Source organism: Eumetopias jubatus, unplaced genomic scaffold (assembly GCF_037043125.1).
Source record: "Eumetopias jubatus isolate StellerSeaLion01/CBP00866 unplaced genomic scaffold, mEumJub1_p1.0 scaffold_3, whole genome shotgun sequence".
In the NCBI taxonomy this organism is placed as follows: Eukaryota; Metazoa; Chordata; class Mammalia; order Carnivora; family Otariidae; genus Eumetopias; species Eumetopias jubatus.
In genome coordinates, this window is record NW_028274809.1 from 56685618 (window position 1) to 56704623 (window position 19006).

General features: G+C 34.3%; 1 protein-coding gene across 1 annotated transcript in view; it reads right to left on the reverse strand.

Annotated features, from left to right (window-relative positions):
* The window catches only part of MTX2 (metaxin 2), a 62832-nt gene that overhangs the window by 25552 nt on the left and 18274 nt on the right, over positions 1 to 19006 (reverse strand). Inside the window, exons 3-4 of the mRNA XM_028124404.2 lie at positions 12819 to 12866; positions 11563 to 11609 (exon numbers count right to left, since the gene is read on the reverse strand). Of these exons, the coding sequence (XP_027980205.1) occupies positions 11563 to 11609; positions 12819 to 12866 (95 nt within the window). The remainder of the gene's footprint in view (positions 1 to 11562; positions 11610 to 12818; positions 12867 to 19006) is intronic.

Sequence of the window (19006 nt, forward strand, 5' to 3'; positions counted from 1 at the left end):
GGAAGTGAGTGGTAAGAGATGACATCAAAGATAACCAGGAGATCATGTAGGACTTCCAGATAATTTTAAGGATTCTGACCTTTACTTTGAGTGAAATGAACAATCATACGAAGGTGCTGAGCTCAAGACTGCTGGAATCTAATATTTTAAAGGACTACAAGCAGCTATACAAAGATTAGACTGTAGAGAGTAGAAGAACAGAAGCAGAAGCACTAGTTAGAAGGATTCTGCAACAATCCAGGCAAGAAATGATGGTGGCCTAGATTAAGACAAGAGTACTGAAGGGAACAAGAAGTCAGATTCTGGCTGTATTTTTAAGCTAGGGCCAAAAGGTTTTGCTGACAACTGGCTGTGAATATAGGAAAAAAGAGAGGACTCCAAAGATGGCTCAAAATTTCTGACATAAACAACCAGAATAATGGAACTGCCATTTACCAAAATAGGAAAAACTGTGGGATGAGCAGGTTTCAGTGGGCAGAGGGAGACTTGGGAATCTTTAAGACGGACTTCTCTAATATCACTTAGCAGACAACTCTGCTCTCTTTTCAAAGACGTGGTCACTAAGGCACAGTTATATGCTTTGAAACTATATAAGCAATTCTACTCAAATGTTGAGAAGCCCAACCTTAAAGGCCATCCTCATTTCTTTTGTGGAAGAGGTGACGAAAGTACCTACAAATCCGTATAATCTTTGTCAATATTTTCCTGCAAGTATGGTAGTATTGAGGTATTAAGAAAAGGGTAGAGCTATAATTATTATGCAGAATAAAAACACAACCAAGAACAGTTATCTTTGATCTCTTGTGTCCCCTGCATCTACAGCCCACTAAGTTTAAAAACTGAAAAGTCAATATCCAAAACATAAAAAGAACTAACATAAGCTAACATCGAAAAAAAAAAAAAAAACCCAAATAATCTGGTTAAAAAGTAAGCAGAAGGGGGCTCCTGGGTGGCTCACTCGGTTAAGTGACTCAATTTTGGCTCAGGTCATGATTTCAGGGTCGTGAGATTGAGCCCCACGTTGGGCTCCATGCTGGGCATGGAGCCTACTAAAAAAATTTTTTTAATTTAAAAAAAAGAAGAAGACAAATAGAAATCCTCTGTATCAATTTTAAGAGTCAATAAGGAACAATAAGGCTTAATAGAGCAGAAGTCTTGAAAATCTCAAGTTCCTTTACCTCATAAGCTTTCTCATTTCTAAAATGAAACAATTAATTAGGCAAATTAACTGAAGTACTAATATGTAAAACATTTTATATACTATCTGGCACATAGTAGTTCAATAGATATAAGATATTATTAGGATTAACAGTAATAATATTAGTAACCATAAATACTCATTTATCCATTTATAAAGGAAGAAAGACTGCTTAACCTTGGTGATTTCAAAAGAAAGTTGACTTCACTTATTACCCTTTAATACCTCCTTAAGAGAAAAAGGTAAATAATTTCCTTTATAATCAAGAGTAAAATTGTACATAAAATTAAAAAATCCCTAAATACATATTAAAAGGATAAATAAAGGAACAGAACCAAAAGTACTTTTTTAAAGAATAGTAAGGTAAAGAGTAAATATGATTTCTATGATTGCAGTACGTACTTTATGTAAAACCTTTTAAACAAGGCAAAAATAAGTGAATAAAGATGTTTTGATATTAACATAAACTTTTACTTTATGAATAATTTTTCAAAGTCACACATACTGATGAAACTGATAAATGAACTGATAAAAGGCCTCCAGAATGTAAGTTCTGTTAGCACACACTGACCACGTCTATCTTGTTCACTACTTTATCCTCAGCATACCATAGGCTCTCATTTAACATTTGCTCAATGACTAAGCCATAGATATTCACAATAATAAATGAAAACATACCTAAATTTGTAGAAAACTAGTAAGCTACAACAAAGATTAGTATTTTGTTATTTTATGGAACCAGAGCTCACTGCATTAAAAAGTTAGATGTAACTCCTGTTAAATTCAGAGTTATTGTTAAAAATCAATAAAATGACAAATATATCCATAAGCAGATAACGTTTTAGAAAAACAGTAACAGGAATTTAAGTTAAAAAATTATCAGAAACCACAATTCAATGAGCATAAATAGCTTTAAATAGAGCAAATTTGGTATCAAAAACATGAAATGCTATTAAGAGAACATATGAGACAGATCACATCAGAGAATAAATCTCCCTTAACACAACTCTCACCTGAAAACTACTTTTGGAATATCTGACTCAACTTTAGATACATCAACATCTGACAGCTGTAGAAAAAAAATCAATTCACAAAGAAAGCAACAAAAAAAAGATAACCAGAATAGGAGAAGACACAAGCTCTCCCTGTTAGAATTAAATATAAATAAAAGTAAGTTGTAAGGTCAATATTAAGTATAAGGAGCTATAAAATAGTCAAAGGCACAGAGAATAATTCCTATAACCCAAGAACCTAAAGCAATACCAGTCACATATTTGGCACTCAATAACGAACAGTTTGGGAGTAAAGAAAGGAAACTACTTTTTTTTGAGCTCCTATAATGAGCGTTTTATTATTTACAGATAAATATTCCCAGCTGAGAAAAATAACAACAACAAAAATCCAACAAATTTTAAATTCTTAGGACAAGCTAAATAGCAGACGGCAGGGATATGTATTCACTGTGATAATCTAACAGTAACTCAACATTGGATCATTTACCAATAAACAGCACCAACTACCTTCTTTCCTCTTCTTTATTCCAAAAACAAAATGAACATTTATTTGTCTTACAAATTAAATACATAAGAATACTCTTTGTATTTAAGCAATAAAATCAACATTGCTTGCCAATAAAAATATAAAAATACTACAAAATTTTAAAGCATTGTTTTTGAATGTTAAAAAGATGAGGTGCCTTACACAGATTAATATTATGGAATTTAAGGGATTATAAACATAGCTTAGCTTCTAAATGTATGTAGACCCCATTAACAAAGTTACCCAAATTCTAGATAGGGAAACAAGCAATTTTCAGTCTAATCATGTAAAGCTATCCTTAGAAAGCAGACCTTGGATTTTCTTCTTTAGGACAAAGCTTCTATTCATTTCATAATTAAATTTGAAATATTTCACACAAGAATTCACTAAGGACTATTCTAAAGCATGCAATGCCATTTTCAGGACACAAAATGAAAATGGTTCTGAATTTTAATTCATATCTTATTCTACCAGGACACAAAAGAAAAATCTGTGACGACAACCAAAGAATTACTTTCCATCTTACTGAAGAAGCATGTTTTAAAATTAAAAACCATGAACAAATCTACCTACAAAATGATTCATTTTTTATATCAAACAGCTGCAGACCCTGTAACTGAAATAATGTATCTAAGGTTACAAATGAAAAGTGTTAGGTATCATTCCTGAAGTGACAGATTAAGTTCCTAATCCAGTTAAAGTAATAGCCATATTTGTAGTTTAACATAAATTAAGACCTTAATTATATTTGTGACTATTTTAAACAAAATAACAAATTCCTTTGTACCTGAGAATGTAATTTATAGCAAAGCCAGGTTCATTTTCCAAACCAATCTATTTCACACTGCAGAAGTACCCTGGTATAATGGTGTAATGTAATTCTTGTTGTGGAATGTTGAAAGAGTAGATACACTAAGAGCACAGAAGAGGTTTGAAGATAAATGAAGATGCTATTCATTCAAGGGTAATTTCATCTTAGAACTATATGAAAGATGTTTCGTTCACACAGGCTAGTGCATGGCCTCAAATTTAAGTGTATTTTCAGCTCAAATATAATGCTGCTAGATCGATTATGCTGATACTGTATATCTAATAATGAAGAATCCTGGCCCTTTTCTGTTTAAAAAACAGACTGTCATTTTTTCATCTTACTGCTATGTCTTCATTGTTCTGTTTAACAGCAACAAATTTTAAAATCCTGCTCGCTATTTACTTTTTACACTGAAAAGTATATGGTTGATATTCTAACTTGCAATCTCTCCTGACTGCAGGAAAGTGCATTTTTGCTAAGTTAAATACTTATGTTAGTAAACCATTTCCCTGCAAAATCATTTTATTTCACTATTTACTAAAACTGACAACTCTAATAGCGACCTAATTCTATTTTGAATATGCTTCATTTTTACAAATCCTATAAGACTAATTTAAATGTTTTGTATATACCATACCACTTATATGTTGAGTAATTAATATTAATACTGAAAATGTTTTTAATCTGCTAAATTCTGTTTGTAATTTAAGTTCAATTTTAATTATCTCAATTTAAATTATCTTTTCTGAAGATATTTTATATATTTAAATTCTTCCACGTTTTTTAAGCATAAATCACCAAAATACTTTAATACTGCTGGTATATAAAAGGGGATATAAGACATTCAGTCTGAAGAATTTAAATTCAGTGATATCAAGAAAACATCCTACAGCCTCCATTACTAAAATTCTACTGAAAAGGATTTTACAGGTCCCCTTATGTAATAAACATTCCCTAAATTCTCTCTACCTCTAAGCTTTCCTTTCCTTCTTCTAATCCTGAAAGTAAATACAGAAGCCTCATTTTGCAGAGGATGATCAAAATGAAGGGATGAACAAACTTCAAAAAACTTTTATGCTCTATGAAACTTTAACTTACATCAATTTTAAAAATGTTTTTCATAAAACAGTATTCTTATAATTCTCTATTAAAACATATACACTGGTGGCATCCTACTTGGATTTTTATCAGGTTTGAACAGACATACTTAAAAAAACTGTATATAACCATGAACAACTTGTTTAAAGAAAAAAATGTATCCAACTAAACTGAAAATTCAAAATCATTTCCTCTACAATTCTCAAGGTAAGCTGTCCACAGCAGCCATCTGAATGACAAGACATGTTTACAGTGGATGTATCTTCATAATCACTGTTATTTCTCCAATGGCACAAATGACTCACAGTCCAAAGGAGAGAGAGATACTCCTCTCTCCTGCTCTTCCCAATCACTATAGGAGGATATTATCATTTAACTGCTAATTAATATGTCTACCTAAAAGGCACCATTTGCTAAAAGGAAAAAGCAAGGGTCAGCTAACAATTTATCAGCAGATGTGACATGTAAGTGTTCATGGCCCAGAATTAATAGGGCCTATAAAAATGCTGACTTTTTTAAATGATACAACATATTCAACAGAAAAAAAAGGTTTTTTGTTGTCTGCCCTTTCATTTTTAGAGACAGAGTATTCATTCACAAAAAGTACAGGAAAATGAGAATATTAAGTAGAATAGTGATCTTTCCCTTAACCTGAGCTTAAATGTTATTCTTACTGGAAGTGAGTATAAAAACTAAGTAAAAAGTACCATTCTCTTTTATGCAGCATTCTAATAATGACTATCAGTTTGAGACACTCTATAAAAATAAATTCAAACTTTTACAAAAGATTAAGCCATACAAAAAAGGAAAACAGGTTTCTTTTTAAATTGGCTTCCTATAATAAATAACATCCTTTCTAAAACTTATTAGAAAGTAACAATTTTATTATATACCTTCATAAAATATGCTATTGTTATTTCTATTGCTTTCACTTTTTTCAAAAGAATTTCTCATTTATTATCTAACTTGAGCTTCACAATAACTGATAATATAGGTAAAACTGCCTTTATCACATTTCAGAGATCCAAAAGCGGAGACATGTTTATCTTTCACATCTTAAAGTAATCTATAAACCGTAAGATATAACTTGCTAGGAAATGTCAGAAATGATTTTCGAATTCAATGTCCACTTATTTTCGAATAAAAATTCAAAGATCTGTGTCCCTGGACTGAACTGATGATACGCAACAAAGTATTATAAGCATGAATTCTTGACTCTAGACTCCCCCTCGGATTGCATTCCAGCTCTACCAAGTACCACCCATGTAAGTTTGAGCCACTTGCTTAACCTCTTCACTTTAACTTGCTAATTTGTAAAACAGAAATACTACTACTACCCACCTCCTAGAGTTGCTGTGTGAGAAAGTTACCTATGATACATAAGGTACATTTAGCAAGACCTGGCACATGGAGTAAGTGCTGTGTACATTTTAGCTTCAGTTATTATTGTTGTTCTTACTAACATTACCGGCAGAATGCGAATTATAATAGCACCTACCCCTTAAGTTGTTTTAAGGATTAAATGAGTTAATAAGAATTAAGTGCTCAGCATAGTGATGAGCACATTAGGTAGGTACTCAACCATTACTGCTGTTATTGTCTGTTTACACCTCCACACTCTGTGGGCTCTTTGACCTTGGGAAAAGCTCTCTTTAGTTCCAGTTTCCACAAATGAGGTTCATAATAGTCCCCTACACCAGGATTATGGTAAGAACTGAATGAGGTACTTCACATAAAAGCTCTCAGTAGAATGCCTTAAACAATAAAAGTATTCAATAAAAACTCACTTTTGAAACAAATCCTATTCAGCATTTTCTAAAAAAATACTTTGTTTGAATTAAAGCATTCAATATTAACATTTTTTAGGTATGCCATGAATGTTACACAAATTCAAGTTTTTCCCCCCCCAAAAATGTTTTAAAGATTTTATTTATTTGAGAGAGAGAGCACGCGAGCTGGGGGAGGAGCCGAGGAACAGGAGAGGGAGAGAGACAAGCAGACTCCCGCACTGAGTGCAGAGCCCGACAAAAGGCTCCATCCCATGATCCCAAGATCATGACCTGAGCCGAAACCAAGAGTCGGACGCTTAACTGACAGAGCCACCCAGGTGTCCCTCCAAAAAAATTCTTAAACCTAAAATTTATTTTAATTACTTCAGTGTGTTCAGGCAATATAAAGCCCGCAAGCTTCCATTCCTCCTGCTGACGCTGATTATACACACTTCTTGTCAATGAGTAGGAGAGAAGGAAATAATAACCAACATTCACTGCATATTTCCATTGTGCCAAGTACTTTTCTAAGTATTTTATATATATTAACATATCCAATCCTCATGACATACAATAAAATAGCTGTTATTATATCTCTGTTTTACAGATGAGGAACAAAGAGTAATGTTTAAGGTATACTGTATTTGGAAGAGACCAACTCCCATTTCACTTGGTAAAGCTACTATGAAAGACAGCATATACCAAATCAGTAAAGTCATAAACTTGAAGTAAATAAGACATTTTACTCAGAAAAACTGCAGGGAAGTTCATATGTATTTGCTCATACTGTATTTCTAGATATGTGCTGTTCAATACAAGAGTCATCAGCTACATGTGGCTACTGAGCACCTGAAATGTGGCTAGCACAAACTGAGATGTGTTCTAAGTGTAAAATACACATCAGATTTTGAACTTAATATAAAAAAGTAAAACATCCCATTAATAAATTTTGTACTGATCACATGTTAAAATGGTAACATCTGGATACACTGGGTTAAATAAAACATGATTAAAATTCATTTCATCGGGGTTTTTTTACATTTTTTAATGGGACTACAAAATTTCTAACTACATATATGGCCAACATTATATACAGTACATATCTATTGGACAGTGGTTCAAGTTTAGGAGGTGAGAGAGTAGTAACAGAACTTCTTTTTTAATTTAAAAAATAACAGATTTATTGACATATAATTTATATACCATACAATTCATCTTTTTATTAAAGTGTTCAGTTCGATTTTTAGTATACTTATAAAATTGTGCAACTATCACCACTGTCTAATTTTAGAACATATTCATCACCTCAAAAAGAAACCCTGTACCCATTAACAGTTATTCCCAATACCTTGCACTTCCTCTTTCTACCTCTCCCCAGCTCCTGGCAACCACTAATATACTTTCTCTCTCTGTGGATTTGCCTGTTCTGTAACAGAGTTATTATCAAGATTTTTTTCCCAATTACACACACACAATTTGATTATACAGTATGCACATACTGCTACACACACACACTCTGCTCATGAGAACCAGAGGAACATGCTACACTAATACTACACTATATTCAACATACAAGATTGTTATATGACTAGACAGACACTTCAGGTAATACCAATACTTTGTGGGGGAGGGGGAAAAAGCAAATCTACGAGGAAATAACAGCCATGGGGGAAAAATTTATTTTCTTTTAAACTGAAATCATATGGGTTCCTTTAATCAAAAAAGATCTAACCACTTAGTTCCAGGAATAGAATAAATGCCAAGTCTATGTGGTAGGTAAAATTTAAATTTCCTGATGGCTTAACTGGCAGACTATTAAAATATCTGATGCTTGATATCTGGTATCTTCTAGAAAATATCCAATTTATGGATACCTGTCACATTGTTTTGATCAATTTTACACATTTAACTGATTCTTCTAAACGGATACTGGTCCACTATATAGAAGAAAATTACTCCATAAAGTTTACATCAGATATCTGGAAAAGTCACATTTATAGTCATGGCTACTATCAGCTGTCAAGTCAAAGAATATTGAAGAAAACTAAGAATTTTTAATATATGCTGGTTAATTTATCATCTAGGTGACATATGTAGGATAACAAAAAAACTGAAATGGTTAAGCAAATTCTGCATTTTAAAAGGTTCTTTCTTTTTCTGGTTTTATTGTTGATTATAACTATGATTTGAGAAGCCATGGTGAGAAAGTAAATTAAAAGGAACCATAAAAACAGAGTTGCTAAATAAAGTACACACTAAGATTTCTTTTCTCTTCCCTCCCCCAGATTACTTAAAACATTATTTTTTTTTAGTGGTAACATATTGATATCTTGGTTTGTACTGAAAACTAGTTCACTCCAGAGCTTCTCAACATTGACACTATTTACCTTTGGGGCTGGGTAATTTTTTGTTGTGGAGGGACTGTCCTGTGCATTGTAAGCTGTTTAACAGCATCCTGGCATTTACCCAGTAGATGCCAATAGCACCCTCCCCAACAGTTAGGACAACCAAAAATGTCTAAACACTGTCAAATGTCTTCTGTCGGGTAGAAATCTCCTTCAGTTAAGAACCACTGTTCTATTCCTTCTCAAAATACCTTTCTACTTGGTGAAAATTACATCAGTAATTTTAGGGTCTTTTCATAGGAGATCCCCAAATAGCTTCAGCAAGGAGATCAGTAAGCCCCCTGAAACCATATGCAGAATAGCTTAGGTATGTGTCTATTTGTGTGTGTATGCTGGCATGTTTTCTGGAGAAATGTTTCACAGTTTTCATGAGGTCCTGAAAGAGTTATCCCAAAAATGGCAATTAAAAAAGGGTTAAGAATTAGTGTTTCAACTAAAATATTCACTGTGTTAGAAAGCTATTTTTTTCAAAGATAAACACTCAAAATTCTATTTTATACACAGCAAATAATTTGTTTGCGCTTTCAGTTATCAGGCAAAATTGCTTTTACCACACTTATAAACCTTTCACTTAACAAACATTTACCGAGTACATCTGGTATGCTACGCCCTGTGTTATTTGTATCCGAAAGCTAAATTTAAATTCACCCTCACCAAAAACAGAAAAAGATTAATAGCAGTATAAAGTCCACATTTATTGTATATAATCAACTGCGAATTTCTGCTTCTCAAAAGTTAACATAAGAAAAAAAATTCACTAGTTATAATAGTAGTATCTAAAGATAAAATAAAGGGGGGCGTCTGGGTGGCTCAGATGGTTAAACGTCTACCTTCAGCTCAGGTCATGACCTCATGAGGCTCAGGTCATGACCTCAGGGTCCTGGAATAGAATCCCACATCAGGCTCTGGGTTCAGTGGGGAGTCTGCTTCTCCCTCTCCCTCTGTGCTTTCCCTCTCTCAAATAAATAAATAAAATCTTAAAAAAAATAAAAATAAAACAAAGGTAAATAAATAAAATATATGTAATTTACATTTTTGGTAAAAAGATTTAAAATAAATCTAAAAGAAAGAAACTTAGATACTCATAGATACTCATATGAATAAATTATTGTCCAAATACATTTCTTTCCATCTTTTCCTTCTTTCCCTGCCTTAATAAAAACAAAGATATACTGAATGACATGCTATCAAACACAGTAACTAAACGCAGAGAATATCAAGTTGCATAAAAAAATGTGAGATGGAGGTGCCTGAGTGGCTCAGTTGTTAAGCGTCTGCCTTCGGCTCAGGTCATGATCCCACAGTCCTGGGATCAAGCCCCACATTGGGCTCCCTGCTCAGCGGGAAGCCTGCTTCTCCCTCTCCCACTCCCCCTGCTTGTGTTTCCTCTCTTGCTGTCTCTCTGTCTCTCTCTCTCTCTCTCTCTCTCTCTGTCAAATAAATAAATAAATAAAATCTAAAAAAAAAAAAAAAGTGAGATGACCCAAGTGCTTACCATCACGCCTAGAACACAGCAAAAGCTCACAGGCTTTCTTTCTTGCCTTTCTTTCTGTCCTCCAGAAGCTCATACTCCCATCTCCAAAAATGCCACATGTCTTAGGTTTCTCTTTTAAGTTATCTTTTAGTGCTGCACAATAAAATCCTCTTTGTGATTCAAACTATGTAAGCTAACACTAATAACAGCCACATATGCAAAATGTTTGAATAATTTTAATTCTATAATCTCCATAGACATTTCTCTCCCTTTTTCTTTAGTAAATTGTGGTATATTCATACAGTGGGATAACATACGTTAATAAAAATGAGTAAATCAGAGGTATATCTATCAATACGGACAAATATAAAAAACCAAGTCAAGTACCAAAAAAACAATCAAACACATACAATTTGTTAAATTTACATGAATTAAAAAAGCAATCTATAATACTAGTTATTTTTGTTCCCTTCTTATGTATGCATAAGTTATCTATAGTCCCATCATATGATAAGCAAATTCAGGATAAAGAAAGAGAAGGGAGAGGGAAACAGAATCAGTGAAGATTATACAGAGCCCTTTAGCACTATCTGGAAGGGTTTGCTTTTTTTTTTTTTTTAAGTTTTTATTTTAATTCCAGTTAGTTAATATACAGTTTTTAAAGCAAATATTAGTTTTTACAGCAAATAATCCCCAGGTATTCTATTCTTCCTGTGATGCAGTTTAAAGTTTACAGGACCACTAACCTTTTTAGGATTATATAACTGTGGTATACAACATAAAGAACTACTGCATTCAATAAGTGGTTTGGGAATAAAAGACATTAATGTAATCAATAAATATATAAGGAATAGCTAGAGAAGAGTATGTCTGCTTCAAGATTAACAAACGGATTAGGCTAGAATGAGCACAGTGAAAGAATGATGCTTAAAAACATGTGGTAAATAAATCTTTACAAATAAAGTTAGAAAATAACTGTGTCCATAAAGGAACGTATCACCATAAATAATCAATACCATATCTAGCCAAAAGCTACACTACTAAGAGAATACATCTAGCATATAAGTGATTTTTATAAAAAGAATGAAGACTTTTATTTTATATACTGACAACAATTAACTGAAAATATTAACATAATAAAATTACACTTCACAGAAGAGATGTTATATTGATAATGGTAAATCACACAGAAAAATCACAAAGTGCCCGGAGAGGAAAAAATAGTTGCAACTCAAAAGTGAACATTGTTACATTATTTACATATTTACCTGCACAGCAAGAGAAGCTGCATTGTCAGAAAGCAAAATTTGCTCCCCTGTGGGAATACAATGAAAGGTCTGAGTCAAAAGTGAGATCGCTAAACAAGCAAAATATACTTATATTTTTATTTTAAAACAGTATTCCTATTTTTAAAAATAAAAGGTACAGCCTTTCACCAAACTATGAAGTTCTATATGAACGCTACTGGGTAATCATAATTCTGATTAAATTATCAAAATATGTCCATAATATAGACTATTTCCCCTAAAACTATTTGATCATTCTTCTCATTTTATCAACCATATTTAATGAAAATCATTCACTTAAAAACAAATTCGTTTTTCAACTTTTCAAGAAATATTATTCCTCTTTTCATTAAAATTAAGTACAATAGTATGTGCTCAAACCCCTCTAGTTAAAAGTAAAAGCATTCAAAATCATATAAAACCAGCTTGGCGTTAATATTGCACAGTGTGTCTAGCTCTGTCACACAAAAGAAAGATGACAAGTTTGCTGCAATAAAAATTCCATGCGTAGAAGACTAGGGCTGCTGCCTATTAGTCTTCATTACTTTGCAGTCTTCTGACAACTGCAGCAGGCTGCTGAGCCCCAAATGGGGTCCATAATGTGATCTGATGATATATGAAGAGCTGCTAAAGGAAGCCTGAACCATCCTAGCCTATACATTTTAACAGTTCCTTTTTACTGAGAGCCCACTTTACCACAGGACTTCAAAACTCTGCTGTGTCAGCTACTGGCGCAGTAAATGTGCCAAGTGCTCCTGCAACCAATCATTTTACACGGCCTACAGCAGCCCATATAATGAGTCAGTAATAAACTAAGGACCTTATAGGCCATGAATAGTTGCTTTACACTAGCAGATACCAGTTTAGGCAAAATCTCCTTGACAAAGTATACAAGAGAAGCCCTTCTTTATGTTCTCTCAGAAGTAAATGATATTACTGAGGGGTTGTGTTTTTTTGGTAACAAATATATGTTTATTTATTTATTTATTTATTTAAAAGATTTTATTTATATATTTGAGACACAGAGAGACAGAAAGCACAAGCGGGGGCGGGGAGCAGAGGCAGAGGGAGAAGCAAGCAGACTCCCTGCTGAGCAGGGAGCCCGATGTGGGGCTCCATCCCAGGACCCAGAGATCCACAACCTGAGCTGAAGGCACATGTTTAACCAACTGAGCCACCCAGGCACCCCTAGATAAATTTTTATACGTAGCTATTTTTAATTGTGAACAAGTACCTACCTTTCAGTTGCTGATATAAGGTAGCATTTTCAGGCCAAGGCTCTGTAGCTGTGGAAACAAGGCAGTGACAATTAGATACATAGGGCAAAAACATATCAAGAACCAAATTAATAAGCACAAACACTTGCCTAGAGCATTTAAGTAAAGTCAATTGCCAAGGTTACCTTAAATATGGCAACTAATCACACTACCTTAGGTTGTATGGTATCCTGTATAAGTAGGTTAGATAATTTCTTTTAAATGCATGTTTGGTTTATTTGGTAGGGAGTTGTGTGTTGTTATTTTAACGGAGAAGAGGTGGAAGACATCTTGCCCAATCAAAAGTGAAAATTTAAAAACGAAAACAGCCCACATGCTACTCTTCCTTTAGCTCCCAAACACAGACCATTCCAAATTACTTACAAGATACTTAATTTGGGGGTGCCTGGCTGGCTCAGTCAGGACAGCATGTGATTCTTGATCTCGGGGTTGTGAGTTCAAGCCCCATGTTGGTGCAGAGATTACTTAAATAAATAAATCTTAAAAAAATTAAGATAATTTGATTCACTATCAAAAAAACAGTGAAACAATATTTTACTATAAACTTTAACAAACTAAATTTTCAAATGGATAACACTATATGAGAGAACCAAATAGATCTTTCAGGCTATGCATCTTTCCTTATAAGCTGGTAGTATTTATTTATTTAAAGATTTTATTTATTTATTCATGAGAGACAAGGAGAGAGATAGGAAGAGGCAGGCGAGAAGCAGGCTCCCCGCTGAGCAGGGAGCCCGATGCAAGACTCGATCCTAGGACTGTGGGATCACGACCTGAGCTGAAGGCAGACGCTCAACCGACTGAGCCACCCAGGCGCCCAAGCTGGTAGTATTTAAACATACAGAAGAACCCTGTTGTATTATAGAACATTCCATTACCTTGAACCCACCACCACCACCACTCCACAAAAACGAAGTGGAATAGCATGATGAAGCAGTAAGTACCTACAATGTGAAATAAAGCTAGTAAAACTAATTTTAGGCCCGAAGTCAGACTTGACCATAACTCTTAACCTCTCACTGAGATGCACTAAACAGTCCAGCGAGTGGGGGGGAGGAACCCTTTAATTTCCTTTAACTCATACTTTAGAATGAAAAGGAAAAAAATCATATTATGATAAATTATAAATGCTACTTTTGGTTTGGTCTGGGCTACGTAAAATTAGACTCATATTTAGGGATAATACCATGAAAACCTCAAGCAAATAATGTACCATACATCGTTCTGTATGCTGTTGCTCATATATATATATATATTATATATATATATAAAAGCTACTGAGTTTCAAGTCACATACCAAAAAGGAAGTAAAACTAAATATTTATTATATGTTACTGTAAACTTGTAACAAAGTAGAATTTTAATAAGAACCCAATTAACCTGGGTAAATAGTTTTTAAAATAAAAGTCAAGGAAACAAAAACAAGCTGACATCAGCAAATTACTAAAAAATAACCTTTTAGGATAAACTGTATGCTCAGCACACCTATACCGTTTACATCTATATGAGAAACAATACAATGAGGTTCATTCGTTGTAAAATCCTACATCACTGAAGAGTCAATTATTTTAAAAAAGATTCAATTATATGCATCTAAATCTAATTAAAGCAATAAAGCATAAGAATAAAATTTACAAAAATTTCGAAGATATTGAAACTAAGTTTCTTGAGGGCACAGATGTGTCCCGTCTGTGTCTGCCACCCTGTACCGTGTTTTGCATACATTAATTGTGTGTAGAAAGAAAGACAGGGGATATCTGATTAAATCTACCACTCTGTTCCCTCAACATTCTGGCTAATCAAAGTTTTACTGAACTTAGTACTATTAACTATGTTAAAGCAATGGGGTGTTCTAATTAAATATTCTGGCAATTTTAACTTATGGTTAGCTAGGTTTTATATGTACTAGACATGGATTACAAGTTTTCAAAACAATGGAGTAACATACACTTAGCATTAAGCAGATGCTCAATATAATTTAAGTATTCTCTGATTAATCAGAAGCTACTTTACTACTCAGTAATACAGTAGAGTTCTCATATAAGCAGCAATGAGTTCTAAATGACCAGGTAAAAGTTAATTTATTATCACCACCATGGATTCTCCAGATCTAATACAACAGACATATGTGAAAGTAAATAAACCTGATCACAAATAAAAATAAAGAAGCCTACAAATACTAAAATTTCTGTTATTAATAAGAATCTAAAGATGGAAACTGGGGTGAAGGTGTATGTTTTCCTTGATCCAGTATACAAAATATATTCCAACTCAGAATTTACTGTTGAAAATAAATTCTCATAAAGTAACTCTTCCAAAACATCTGATGTTATCTTCACAAATAGAACCTATCATTTAAAAAGATAGGGCAAGTAGGCTGATATAACCCTATATATATGTCAGTTTAGCAGCACAGCATTCCAGTGTATCCATGGACCAGGAGGCAAGAAATGGTGGTGGAGTATGCAAGGAATGATCAACTACCTATCTCACCCATGAGCAGCTCAAAGTATACAAATATCACTGATTTAAGTGCATCGCCTACATGAACCAGCTCAAATAATTAATTACATTTTAAACATAACATGGGAGAAGAAATAGCTAGAGTGTTATTCAATAGAGTGCCAAAAGTGAAAATCCTAAGTGTGTGGCACAGCAATGGATCTACAAACCAACCATGCAAGTATCTTTCCAGGAAATGAACTCTACTAACTGCCTTCATTAAGTAAATCCACAAATCATGAACACTATTATCCACACATGACAAAGAACGATGCCTATTTCTTGATTTGGATAATATTAATTGAAGTTTTCTTTACCGAGAACACTGTTACATGAAGGACAAAGTCCAAAAATGCAACTGCTTCCCTATTTCTCTTTCCCAAGGTTAGGCAAGTCAATACCTACCCCTTACTCCTGAGCACGTGAAAAAGAGGGAGTTTAAGAATTTATAATTATAGTGCTAACAACAGACCTTAAAAATCTGTAGCATTTAAAAAGAAACATCTTAAACAATAATAAAACATTTTTATCTGTTACTAGTTTTACTTCCATTGACCCAAAACGTTTTAGACCATAAACTAATTCAATAGTGAAAAAAATTTCATGACTCATCTATGCTATTTTCAACTTCTACCACCAAAAACACTCCCAGTATGAAGTGCCTTTTTAAACTTGCCTTTGGGAAAGACCAGCCTTAGAATACATACAGAAGGAGAAACTCAAAGCTTCTGAAAAAAAGTATGGTAGGAAATGGGGACCGGGAGAGACTGCTGTCCAATGTTGTCAAGGTACAAGATACTGGTATTATTAGCACATCAAAAGTAAACTTTATGCTTCCCACACATCAACAGTTGGTGTGGCTCTTGGAATAAAGATGAGATTCCTCACCTTGACCTTACACATCACCCTCTCTACCTCCCTGGCCTTCTGGCCTCATCATAACTCCACTCCACCTACTCTACACTACAGTCACACTGGCCTTCAGCCAGTTTCTGGATGCACCATATTCCTTCCTGCCCCAGAGATTCATCTGTGCTGTATCTGGCCTGGAGCTATCTCCCACTCCTACTGTGTCTCAGCTCAAACATGCTAAGATGTTGGGCCGGCTTCCTGGATGTGCCACCTGAGCAACTGCACAGGGCCACTGCTTAGAAGGGCTCTGCATTTAGTTTCATGTTCTGCTGTTAGTCTTGGAATTCTTTTGAACAAGGGGCCTCATGTGATCATTTTGCACTGGACCCTACACATTCTGTAGCCAGTCCTGTCCTGAGGGAAGCCTTTATTGACCCTCCCTAAATAGTTCAAATACTCTCTTTACAAGCTTGACCGCATGCACTGTCCTTTGTACCACTTACCACAGACAACAGTTTTACACTGATTTGAGGACTGATTCTCTCCCCTAATAGAACATAAACATCATGAATCCAGTGTTCATTTCTGATCTTTGCTTACCACCTCATCCCCAGAACTTAGTACCTAATCAGTAAATGTTGGCTGAATAAATATTATTACCACTATCAGTACCATTACTACTCTGTACTGTTTAGGCTAACCATGCAGCAGAGAAGATAAAGAAATTATAATTTCTTTTTTGGCCAAACAAACAAACAACATGGCCAAAAAAGGGAAACTTGACCAGGAAAACTTTAATACTACAACAATAACACAAATATAAAAATACCAAACAGCTGCCTAAATAGTTGGCAGAATCTAATTCCATAAACTAGTTCCCACTTGATATTACTGTTGTAGTCCTCCTAACACTAACCCAAGGCCTTCAGTTATCTGATGTGTCATCTCAGTACTCCCCTTTCCACAGCCTATACCTCTAACCCAGGCACCACCACTTTTTAAAAACGTCCCCATCAATAAAAGATTTGAGCATTCGGACCCAAATAGATTTAGAAATCATATGGTCAGTACTCCTAAGCCAACAAATCATGCACATTATAAAGCATATATGAAAAAAGAAAATAGAGTTAAAAAATAAATTGAAGTCCAAGTTCCAATACTTTCTTCCCATACTTCAAAGGATTGTCTTACGTACACAGGAGGTATATACCCCACTCCACTTTGAAAAACACTGCTCTAATTAAATAATTACTTATTTGACATTTTAGCAGGGAACCCAGCCGCTCATATACCCTTGAACAAAGATGAGTCCTCCTCTATTCTAGTGAAATCATCTTTTTTGACTATGAGAAAAGGTTGGAAAGAACACACACAAATTAATGGCGGGGAGGGGGGAATACAACAAGACCCTCCTATCCTACCAGAGTACCTAAAATTTCCCCTATATACTTCCTACTTTCTCACCTTTGTGACTTTGCTCCACTTCTTCCCCTCTGTCCAGAATACTCCCTGCACCACCACATACCCAAATCCTATACCTTTTTCAACACCAAGGTTAAATGCCACCTACATGAAGAAGGCTTTTGAATTGAACAAATCTAACTTCTCTTTTATCTGTATTGTCCATAGCAGTTTGTACTTGTCTTATATCATACTACTTTCTACTCCATTCTATTATTATGTCAGTAGCTTATCTCTCTCTCTAAGCAGTAAGTCCCTAGAATGGGAAAAATCCTACGGTCCTGAGATTACTTATTAAAGACTTGGCTTCTCAATTGCTCTAAACTGAATGTGGCATTTACAGTAATTTACAGTAATTTGAAATACAAATTAAGCTAGATTTAATTTTTTTGTCTAAGTATCATTTAAAGCTAATATCTTTATTTCAAGAGTTTCAAAGTAAAACTATCCACCTTTCAGAAACTCTTTCATAATAAAAAATTACTACATCATTTTCATAACACAGCAATAACTTACTCTAAGGTACTTAGTGACTGACATTAATTCATTATCTCAAATTAGAATGACTTCTTAGTCCTTAGCAAAAGACCCATGAAAGTTTTTATTATTTTTATAAAGAAAAAACATATTCCTATTTTATAGATATAAATAAAAGAACATCTAGAAATAAAACAAATATCAGAGTACATCATAGCTAATTTTCTATCCAACAAACTTTGTTAAAAGTCTTTTACCTACTTAGCCTTTTACCTATTTTCCAATTCTGCAGTTATTTCACATTTAGTGTCTTTTTTACCAGAAGCAAAGGACACGCCTCCTAAAGTTTCAGTCTTCAGTGGAATGGGAGCTTTTTTTATCCAAAGGAGTGTTTTTAAATTTTTCAAAGACATTTTCTCCACTCCTGTTAAGTATTTATGTTGGAGAAGAATAAAATTTAAAAAAGGGGGGGGGGACCTGGGTGGCTCAGTTTGTTAAGCAACTGCCTTCAGCTCAGGTCATGATCCTGGAGTCCCACACCAGGCTCCCTGCTCGGCGGGGAGTCTGCTTTTCCCTCTGATCCTCCCCCCCCCATGCTCTCTCTCTCTCTCTCTCTCTCAAATAAATAAAAATCTTAAAAAAAAAAAAAAGAGGGGGGCACCTGGGTGGCTCAGTCGGTTAAGCGACCAACTCTTGGTTTCGGCTCAGATCATGATCTCACAGGCCGTGATACTGAGCCCCATGTGGGGCTCTGCGCTCAACAGGGAGTCTGCTTGAAGGTTCTCTCCCCATGTCCTTCCCCCTACTGGTGTGTGCACACTATCTCTCTATCTCTCTCAAATAAATGGATAAATCTT